The 10,144-nt window shown below is 40.5% G+C and overlaps 1 protein-coding gene across 1 annotated transcript; it reads right to left on the reverse strand.

Annotated features, from left to right (window-relative positions):
• Positions 1–2: 2 nt before the first annotated feature.
• LOC117449961 (solute carrier family 26 member 6-like) lies at positions 3–8,335 on the reverse strand. The gene is made up of 15 exons (XM_071203580.1): positions 8,329–8,335; positions 7,668–7,873; positions 7,361–7,443; positions 5,932–6,079; positions 4,325–4,438; positions 4,139–4,215; positions 3,943–4,039; positions 3,734–3,840; positions 3,552–3,621; positions 2,573–2,665; positions 2,305–2,415; positions 1,853–2,203; positions 1,656–1,710; positions 1,312–1,442; positions 3–1,214 (listed from the first exon to the last, which is right to left on the reverse strand). Exons 1-15 carry the CDS (start codon positions 8,333–8,335, stop codon positions 1,188–1,190), a joined length of 1,677 nt encoding a protein of 558 aa, XP_071059681.1. The 3' UTR covers positions 3–1,187.
• Positions 8,336–10,144: the final 1,809 nt, after the last annotated feature.

Raw genomic sequence — 10,144 nt, forward strand, 5'->3', positions numbered from 1 at the left:
TGTAATGTGTTTTTTCTGACTTTTTATTTACAGTCTCATTCATACCTTGTCCAACTCTAGAAATGTTCCAAAACTATTCTGGTTGAATCGCATTTAATATGTTACACCGCCGGTATAAAAACTAGTCAAACATTTCACAGATAACTTGACGTGTCAGGTAGAACAAATATGAACCGTAAGCACTCTTAACGAGAGTGTTCTGTAGTTTACAACACGACATTGTTTGCATTGGAGTGGTTCATCCAAGGAACCAATATTTAAGGAACCCTGACACACATTTCCGTGTTTTCTGCTGGTTGATAATTTATTAGTCCCATCCCACAAATTGAGACATAATAAACACAGGAGTAAATTATGATTATCAAAAGTATTTCTTTTAAATTCCACCTTTTTGCAGACCTTTCAAACACAGAAACATGGCCTTGAGCAAATATATTTTGGTGGGCTATTCAAATAATTATTTCCAATTATTTATGTCAATAATTAACACTGGATCCCAAAAATAGAAAAGATGTAAGAGGATTCAGACTTGTGAATACTAACCATAAAAACACCCACATTGTGTTTAAAAGCTGCTACGCCTACTACTGAAATGCCTATTACACCTTAACTGCTATTCAGTTCATTCTTCAATGTTTTGTAAGTAATTAAAGGATTGATAAAGCGTTTCTGAGGCAATGGCCCGGCCATATATCTGCTGAATATTCACATGTTATTAATGTTTTCTGGAATATATTGTTGGTTCAACAATATAAATTGATAGACAGACATATGCTCACACATCGTGGCCCGTTTTTCACAACAACACCTCTCACATATGAGTTTCCCCTTACAGTCAACCTTTCACTCACTCTCTCACACAGGCTATAAATACAGTCTCCTATTCGTCCACTGTTACATTCTCCCACTCAACCCCCGCCCCTTCTCTGTCCCTCACACACGCCACGGAGCGGGAGAGCTGCAATGACGTATTGCCGGCTATCTCATTAGACGATATCATAAAAAGTCTGTTGCCACAGCAACGGCTCCCTGTATTGCCATGGCAACCAGCCGCCATGTCAAGGTGGTGCATTCTCCCCCACTGAAGGAGGAGGAGACAATGACGACCAATAGTGAGCAATGATACGTGCAGCAGCCTAAGAAGAGGAGGATGATGGAGAGAGCTGGAGCGGTCTGACCCCTGATGGTTACATCTGAGTGCTGTACGACACATCCTGAAAAAACATCAACATTTAGGGCTAGAGGTGAGAACATTTCAAAAGTATATCACAGCAATGACACGTGAAGTCATTTTGAAAGTGATGAACTCACAAGAACGAAGTCAGTGTCGCCCAGTTTCTTGAGAATGTGAAGCACTGCATCATGAACTGTGACAAACAGCCGGCTCTTTGGGATGGACTCTGAGAAGAAGCCTGCCGCCTCCAGCTGCTCCACGACACATGCTGATATTTGACCACACAGAGGCATGCATGACAATGAGGTCTGAACGCATTAGACGTAAAGTATTTGATCATAGAAATAAATATTTATGTCTGACTGATGTGTCGGAACAATGTGGCACCACTAAAGCCGAGACCTTGACACATTCATTGTCTAAGCTCCATTGCCTTGACTCTAGGACATTAGGTTTGTCTTGTTGCGTCTAGTTTGCTCACCTTGGCAGCCTGCTAGATAGACGTCCAAATCAATCTCTCCAAAGTCTCTGAAAATCTGATTAAGAAAAGACAGGTATCATTTTATGTATTTTTGTGGGACATTCGTTATTTTAACAATGCATATAAGAATGGCCTCCCCCTTCCCTGATGTGTTCACTTAGTTAAACATATGATGGTTAAATGAAATTAACACACACATTTTTCAAGGTCTTCACAGAGACGGTGTCCACAAAGCTGGTGGTCGAGATGTCCAAGATAATGCTGTGCGTGTCTGACCTGACAGCCCTTTCCTTTTCCTCATTTCCGCGCTGCGATACCTTGTTGATGCTGTTATCACCGTGGTAACCTGTTTCTGAATCTGAGTCGGACATGGTTGTGTCATGCTGGTAAGCCTCGTTTACCTGGCCTATACTAAGGCCATTTGTGGAGGTTTCTGTCAGGCCTAAGGCTACAACATCCCCCTGACTTTGCTCCTTCAGTCCTGCAGAGACTTTCCTCTCATTCATCTCTGAGAAAGTGTCCTTGGAGAGTCGGAGGACAGCTTTTCTCTGCCAAAAGGTAGAAACATTGGAAATAACATTTAGTGACTTATCAGTTTTATATAAAATATCTGATTTTTGAAACTAGACTGTCATTTAGGATATCATACTTGTTTTTTTGCCTCCTTTTTGGCTTTATTTTTCTCTTTCTCTTGTTTACGCTTTAGTTTCCTTTCTTGCTTCTTCTTTGCCGTCAGCAGCTTCCCGATTTCTATTCCACTCTGCACAAAAAGCCAAGCTTTGCATTAAAGAGAGAAAAAGGGAAAGTGAGACAAGTGAGAGCGATAATGAAAGCAATTAAGGGAGCTGTAGGCAGCGGACAGGGATTTCAAATGCAAGCCTGCACCCAAACACACTTCCACATTCATGGACACACACCTTCTCTTGCAGGGCCTCCAAGTACATCTCAGCATTTGTGTAGTAGATGGTTGTAGATGAACGGAAGATTTTAATTCCTGGAATCTCTTTAGCCTATAGGGACACAACATGAAGGAGAAGAGTTTTAAAAGTGCTGTTCTGCTATGGTGTCCCACGGCCTCGGCATCCCAATGAGAAAACTCCCCAAAAGAGGCCCTTTCTGCTACCCCGTTCATCTTGTACCTCCCTCAGGTATTGTTTGGCTAAATGGAGTTCTACCACCATTTAATGGGCACATTTCAGGGGGAAAATAAGGTTTTACATTTATATTTAGTTGTATATTAAAATGCAGATAAAGACATTGATGGTAAGATTACCAGAGTACCCAAAATCAAATCTGTAAAATGATTTTTTGTGTTACTCACAGCATTGGCAAAATGACGTAAATCTATGCTAGAAGCGTTGTAAGGCTGTATCTCAGCTAAATGCTCAAATCAGCATGCTAACACTCGTAAAGCAGGTGTAATGTTGACCTGTGCACCACCTTCTCATAGTGTGTTTTTTTGTTATATTTGCTAATTAGCACTCAACCAAACAGTACAGCTAATCTTGATTAGTATGTCTTTAGTTGAGTTCTTCCAATACTTTGGTCATCATTGGAAACAATGTATGTCCCAATTGTGTGCCAATCATTCTGGTGATTGTTGAGATATTTGTTAGGATAACTTAAATGTTTGGAATGACTGACGTTGGCATCCCTCAGGCAACTCCGCTAAAATGAAACAACAATGTAGAATAACTATTTTCTTAAGAAATGTATGAACTGTTGACAGTGAACTCTGTAGATAATGAATCAGATATTTTATAATCTAAAAGAATGTAAAGCTATCTATATGGGTAAATACCAAAAGATTGGTGAGAAAAAGTGTGGTTGACCTTTACTTTTCTGTGGATGATTATTATATTGTGTAACTTTTATTTGTCACAAAACCATTACTACCTCCTTGTAGGTATCTGTGTCCAGATACAGGTCAGTGCCTGACACGTTGCCCAAGATAGAGTAACGGGGTCTGAAAGGTATTTAAAATGACATTGTTATTGCAGCTCTGTGAAATTGTCATCAAAATCTGATATTGTGTTTACATATACATCTTTAATTAATAATAAGTAGCGTGTAGTTACAGTTGTGTCCTGAAGATGACAGTTAGCATGGAAAAGCCAACGGAGACAGCCAAACCCAGGTCCAGGTTGAGCAGGATGGTGCTTGTGAATGTGACCAGCCACACCATCTAAAGGTTAGCAGAAACACTGACAGTCAGCGGGGTCAAAGGCTATTCGGTTAAAAAAAGGATAACTGAGCAAAATGACTCTTAGAGAGGATTTAGTCGTACCAGGTCAACCTTGTTGGTCTTCCACAGCAGAGACACATCCAGGAATTGCTTAAACATGCCTTTCAAATTCACAAACACTATTGTGGATAAGGACAGCCTAAGGAACAAAACGCATACAGTTATATCGGTATGAACCCACAGCCTTATAGGGCATTAAAAAATATCTGCAAAGAGAGATTCTGATCAAGAGGGTTACCTTGGGGAGATGTGAAAAAGAGAACCTATTTTCAAAACCGTGACGAGCACGATGACAGACGAAATCAATCCTGCAACCTGACAAAACACACACAAAAGTATTTAACATAAAAAAGCTCCAAGTAGGACATAATAATTAAATATAATCAGTGGTATTTGGGCCTTTTTCACCCATATGTGTGTTTACTTGTGTCTTGCCCCCTGTGCTCTCCTGCACGAGGCTGCGAGACAAGGAGGAAGTCACAGAGTAACACTGAAAGAAGCCGCCGACAGTGTTACTGAGACCCAAAGCAACCAGCTCCTGAATAAAAGAGGAAGAGCAAAAAACACCACATTTAGGTTGAGTGAAACTGATGACAATTGTAACACTATTCATATCCTAGCCATTAGTGTACTCGTATATAATAGGCTGTTACCTGGGGTCAACAACAACGTTTAGTTTTCATTATTTTGTGGCCGTGTCAACACATTTCTGCCAGGCTGAGAGCATTGCCAAGCTTATTTAAGACACACTTGATTGCATAAAGCTTGTTGAACATTAATTATTTAGGAGGCCAGCTCTTAGAGGCTGTGAGTGCTCCCAGACTGCCTCGCTCCAAAACAGAATGATCGAAGTCACATGCCTCCGCAAGTGTGAATAAGTCTGTGTGCTATAGACAAGAATAAGCTATTTTCAATACTGACTATAGAGAAAGCAAGGTTGTTAAAGGTTCTTTGTATGACTATTTCCTGGAGTAGACTTGATGTTCTAGCTAACGGAAGACCGTGCAGTTCAATCACAGGTCATGGTTTTGGCATAAATAATGAATAATCAGAAGAGAAAGCCAAAGATAGCATCTTCATTATACATACAGTACGCTTCTACAGTACCCGTGATCACATTTATACTGTACACACTCTGTATCTACATTTTTCCAGATGTTAGTACACACAAGCAACACTTTATAGATAAACTGCAAAATGAACTTAGTGAAACTGCAACTATGTGTTATGCATGTATGTGTTCGGCTTTGGAGGGCTTTGTAACATGACGTTATGCCATGTGAGATGTTTGAGGCAATTAGAAATGGACTTATATTACTGGCTTAAATGGCCAACTCCTTTAGCCAACTTCTTAAAAGGTTTAGGCGATCAAATTTCAGTGCGTCATTACTATTAGGATATAATTATGAAATTGATGTTGCCTAATATGAGTTGTAGATGGAGACTATGGGGAAACAAGAGAAACCTCTTTTCTAAAATTGCACATAAATGCAATATGTAATCATTTCTTGAATGTAAAATCCAATTTGTAGAAAGTGCTTTTGAAAAACAAAGGCACACTTACATTCAAATTAATAATCTGCTCTTTACAGCTTTGAATCAATTGTGTTGTGCTCAGCATTAATATGACATACAGGCAGTTCTGTTGTTGCTCCTGTCACACTTTTATTGTTGCAATCGGAATCTTTGATAAAAATATGTATGTATTGACGTAGCTAATAAAATATCCACATAATATATATTAAAGTTTTTAATTGCTCTGTTGTTGGGGTGGGGCTTGATCCAGGACATTTGTCCATCAATGTGCCAGTGAGTCATGACCAACTGTGAGCGAGCAGAAGTCTAATATTAGGCCAATGTTAGACTATTCACTGCTAGCGCCGAGTCAGAGAGGAACAATTCAAACTCTCACAGATGTTTAATAGTACCACAGTGTGTGTGTGTGTGTGTGTGTGTGTGTGTGTGTGTGTGTGTGTGTGTGTGTGTGTGTGTGTGTGTGTGTGTCTGTTTGTGTGTATATGTATTCCTTACCTGGTTGCTGTCCACCTTGTAGCCATGTTTGAGGGCAAATGTTTTGCCCAGAGAAATGTTGATGGCGTAGCCCACAATTGCTATTGCAAAAGCATCACCTATCACATCTGTGAATAATGTGGCATCTGGGGCACGAGGGGCCTTAAGCCTGGGGCAGGAGGCAAAGATGAGTGGTTTAGGTTTTTATCACTTTTGTCTCGCTCAGCACACAGAATCCAGATAAACGAGTAGCTCTACAAACGGAAATGTCCCCTCTGTGGGACGGATGTAAGTATTCTGAAACAACTCAGGACATTTCCGCAGAGGTGGTTACATCTCTTGACATTAAGCATCATTATGTAATTACTGAACCATAAAATAACAGCTTCAAAAGATTGTACATTAACTTGTACAAGGGAGAATGGCGTCTCTGTTATTGCGACACTGCTTCCTGAACGGCTGTTCTTATACTAAGTAACTTTGGTGGGTCATACAATCTCCCAGGAGAAGAGCACACACTTTACAGTGTTTTGGAGAAACTGGATCACATTTTATTGAATACCATGATTATGAAAAGCTACTGGCTCACTCACTTAAAAACTCACTCATACTAAGACACTGACGCCCTGTTTTTATGCAGGCTGTGTCACTGTTAACAGCTTGATATCCCTCCCTATCTCTGTTTCTTATCCTATATCTAATAGAACTGCTCGGGTCTTGATAGATTGAGTGGGGAAGTTCATGAGATCTTTCTAGAGGGTTATCAAGAATCACTTTTATCCAATGATCTTTTCCCTCTCTGTCTGTGTCTGTGTATTCTCTTGTTCCGATTAACCCAGCCAAATATTTTTTCTTGTTTTGTATCTATATCTACGCCGGGATCCGGAGTTGAGGCTGATCCTCTTGCTGTAGTCCTGTGTCTTGGATCCTCTATCCCGAGTTCTGGATTAAGTCGTGGACGTTCGGGTCGTGGCTGAACCTGTCTCTGCGGTCCTGCCTTGGGTCTTGTCATGCTGCTTCCCTGATGGCTTCCACAGGATTGTAGCTGACATCCTCGTGGATTCATCTTCTTATTACAGACCCATGCATTTCCTAACATTCGGTCTATATGCTGTGTTTTCTCTGGAAGTTTTTCCTTGTACGATGTGAGGGTCTAAGGATAGAGGGTTTGTTTTTCTCATACTGATATTCTGAACAATCTGTGCTGTTGTATTTGCTGTAAAGTGTCTCTACTGTAGGCTATTTTTATTTTATGTACAGCACTTTGGCTCGACCAAAAATCATTTATAAATGTGCTATATAAATAAAACTTGATTTGATTTGATTTGATATTATCTTCACAGCATGTGGTAATGTTGTGGTTGTGAATCACTTGTGATCTGATTCTTGTGAATAGCCTTGAATAGCTGTCCTGAATCTGACCTCTCTAAACACACAAAGTTAAACTTACCCACTTGGAATCTCTCCAACAACATCAATGTTATATTTACTTGTAAGGCCGGCAAAGTAGATAATGATTGTTGCTGCTATGATCTGTTAAAAACAGGAACAAGCAATTATTGTCGTATGTAGGGTAAATCATTATTTTCAGCACATGCAAGCCTTATTTTTTAAACAAGGACATCATTACTTCCATTGTGATTAAGATGCCCCCTGCTGGACCATTACATTAATGCAACTAAGTAAAAAAGAAAAGAGAGGAAACATCTAAGCATCTCTGCTTAGATGTTTCCTCTCTTCTTCTCTCTTTTACTTACTGCTATGATTTCTATTGGGATGGGCATAGGCAACTTCTGTCTGTAGCAGTCATTGATTTCTTTGACAACAATGAGAACAGAAAGCGCAACCAAGCTGACCACCAGCTCTGGCACTTTGGTCTCAGGCAGCAGCCGGCATATATCCACCAGAGTCTGTAAGAAAAGAGTTGGAGAGAGAAGGGGGAAAAAAGGGAGGAAGTTGAAATCTCATGTCACCTTGTGAAAAAGGACGGTCAATAATAGAAATGTTTAACAATACAATACCACTTTTTATGGTAGAGAGACTGTCAAACGTGTTTGTCTTTTTAACTCAAGCCCCTGATATTATATTTGTTGGTACTTTAATTTGTAGTATTATGAGCTGCTAATGCTGCTTCTCCCCACCAGAAAAATAACCCATTTACACCTCAAGCAGGGAAAAGAAAAAAAGATGATATCAGTAGACAGAAAATGTTCCTCTTTTTTTGGTTTTGTTTCACTGATTAAACAAAACAGGATATAATGTGTTAATAAGTCAACTTTAGAGGTGTTATAGAAGGAATTTGTAACCTTTGGACAGGGCAAGGCTAGCTGTTTCCAAGCTAACCTTTCCGTTAATTATTTGATTTGTTGACAGACAAACTATTAGTAACCTGCCTTTCAGTAACGGTAGCATACCCACCGGGCATTGTTGAATCTCTAGAAAGGTATTATATTTCACTATTATAGATTGTTGTGGTTTCTTCACAATTCATTAGCACCTAGAGTATACACCTACACTATAAACATCTCGCATCTATAATGAAGTCTTTAGTCAGTGATTTAGTTGGTTAGTCAGTTAGTTAGTTAGTTAGTTATTAGTTAGTTAGTTAACTACATTTATTGCTTCATGTCAATTCGGCGAACATATGATACATTAAATGATCGTGAGGATGATGATGATAAAAATCGTTTGTTTGAGCCAACCGATGCTTTTTGTAGTTGTAGTACACCAACAAATGGATTAAACGTGTGTTTTTTTTACCACAATGTTGGGGAAATTAATGGATAAAATGCACGGATTATTATTATTATTATTCCCACTCCGATCGGGACACTAGGTCCACCGTTTCCCCCAGCGAGGCTCCCCCGTTGACAGTTTACGTGGGCTGGGTGCAGTGGCGGACTGGCCATCGGGACGAATCCCGATGGGCCGGTACCGAAGTGGGCCGGTCGGATAAGTAACTAGCACATCCCCCATAGGCGGCGCGTGAGGCTCAGGTTTGAGAAGGCTAAATAACTTCTTTTACCTGACGCTGCCCGCCTCCGGCGTCTATAGAAAAGAGATCAACTCAGTGTGCGGAGTTTAAATCTCTCAAGTCATATTACAGGATAAAGGAAATACAGTTTAAACTGCCATGCAGAGAAGACGCCGACGTGTCGCACTTATCATTCATATTACATCATCAATCAGATCATCGATCAGATAATATCATAATATATCATATATCTCCTTATCTGAGTCAGCTTGCAGCCTCATCTGGCCGTGCAACACTCACAGTGTCACAGACTGGATGCAGAAGTATTATTTAACACATTATGTTGACGAAACACTCGAGACAAATGTAATTAAAGTCAGATCCACTCGTGTCTTAGACGTGAACGCGCTCTCAGCTGGAGAGAGAAACCCTAGCTTGATTTACCGAGTTGATAACCAGCGTCGTAGGACCGCTTAGCGAGATCTCGTTTGTTAGTTTGTTGTTGTTGTTAGTTTGTTTGTTACTCAACATATCCAGGGTCTGTTGAACTGGCTTCGTAGTACAGGGCACAGGTGGCTAGCAGCGCTAATGTCAAAGACCCAGACATTATACATTATATTTGTATTTTACCAGGATGCAGTGACACAAATATGTACATATTTACATTTACTCTACAGCACCCGCCGCCCCTGACATCCCCCACTCCCCCCGTTGACAATTTACTAGCGGTACCGAAGTGGGCCGGTCGAGAGTCCCGGGATGATTTGTAGTCCCATTCCACCACTGGCTACATGACCATATGATCGCCCATATTGACGCACCTCATTCCTAAACTTCTAACAGATACAACATAAACCGATCCTTCAGCCTCATATGAGCTCTCAGACACGTTCAACATTAACCTGTCATCGCTGTCTGAGCTTGCTGCTGTGTGCGCCGTCGTGCGTTTACATCTGACTGTATATATAAAGGTTTACATGCAGATGCTGGGATCCTGGACGGTGCAGCTGGAGCGCTGTGCCCGCAATGACGTCACCCATCATTTGGCGGGACTTGAAGAATCCGCGAGAAGATCCAGAAAATTGTCAACATTGAAGGCAGATTAATGGTTATCAAAGTACAAATATCCAAAATCAGTTCAGTAACGGTTTTCAAGGGGACAATATGTACTCAAATTGATGGGTTTGGATGATGGGGGAAAACCGTGTCACAGGCTCTTTAATGTGCACTCCATTTCTTTCATAACAGACATTCTTCTGT

The sequence above is a fragment of the Pseudochaenichthys georgianus genome, chromosome 7 (genome assembly GCF_902827115.2).
Source record: "Pseudochaenichthys georgianus chromosome 7, fPseGeo1.2, whole genome shotgun sequence".
NCBI classification, from domain to species: Eukaryota; Metazoa; Chordata; class Actinopteri; order Perciformes; family Channichthyidae; genus Pseudochaenichthys; species Pseudochaenichthys georgianus.

Excerpts from the sequence above, each read along its gene's own strand:
- LOC117449961 (XM_071203580.1), bottom strand. Across the intron at positions 4,216-4,324 it reads GCACAGGGGGCAAGACACAA|GTTGCAGGATTGATTTCGTC; the intron begins GTAAACACACAT and ends GTGTTTTGTCAG. Across the intron at positions 3,622-3,733 it reads GTCATCTTCAGGACACAACT|ACCCCGTTACTCTATCTTGG; the intron begins GTAACTACACGC and ends AATACCTTTCAG.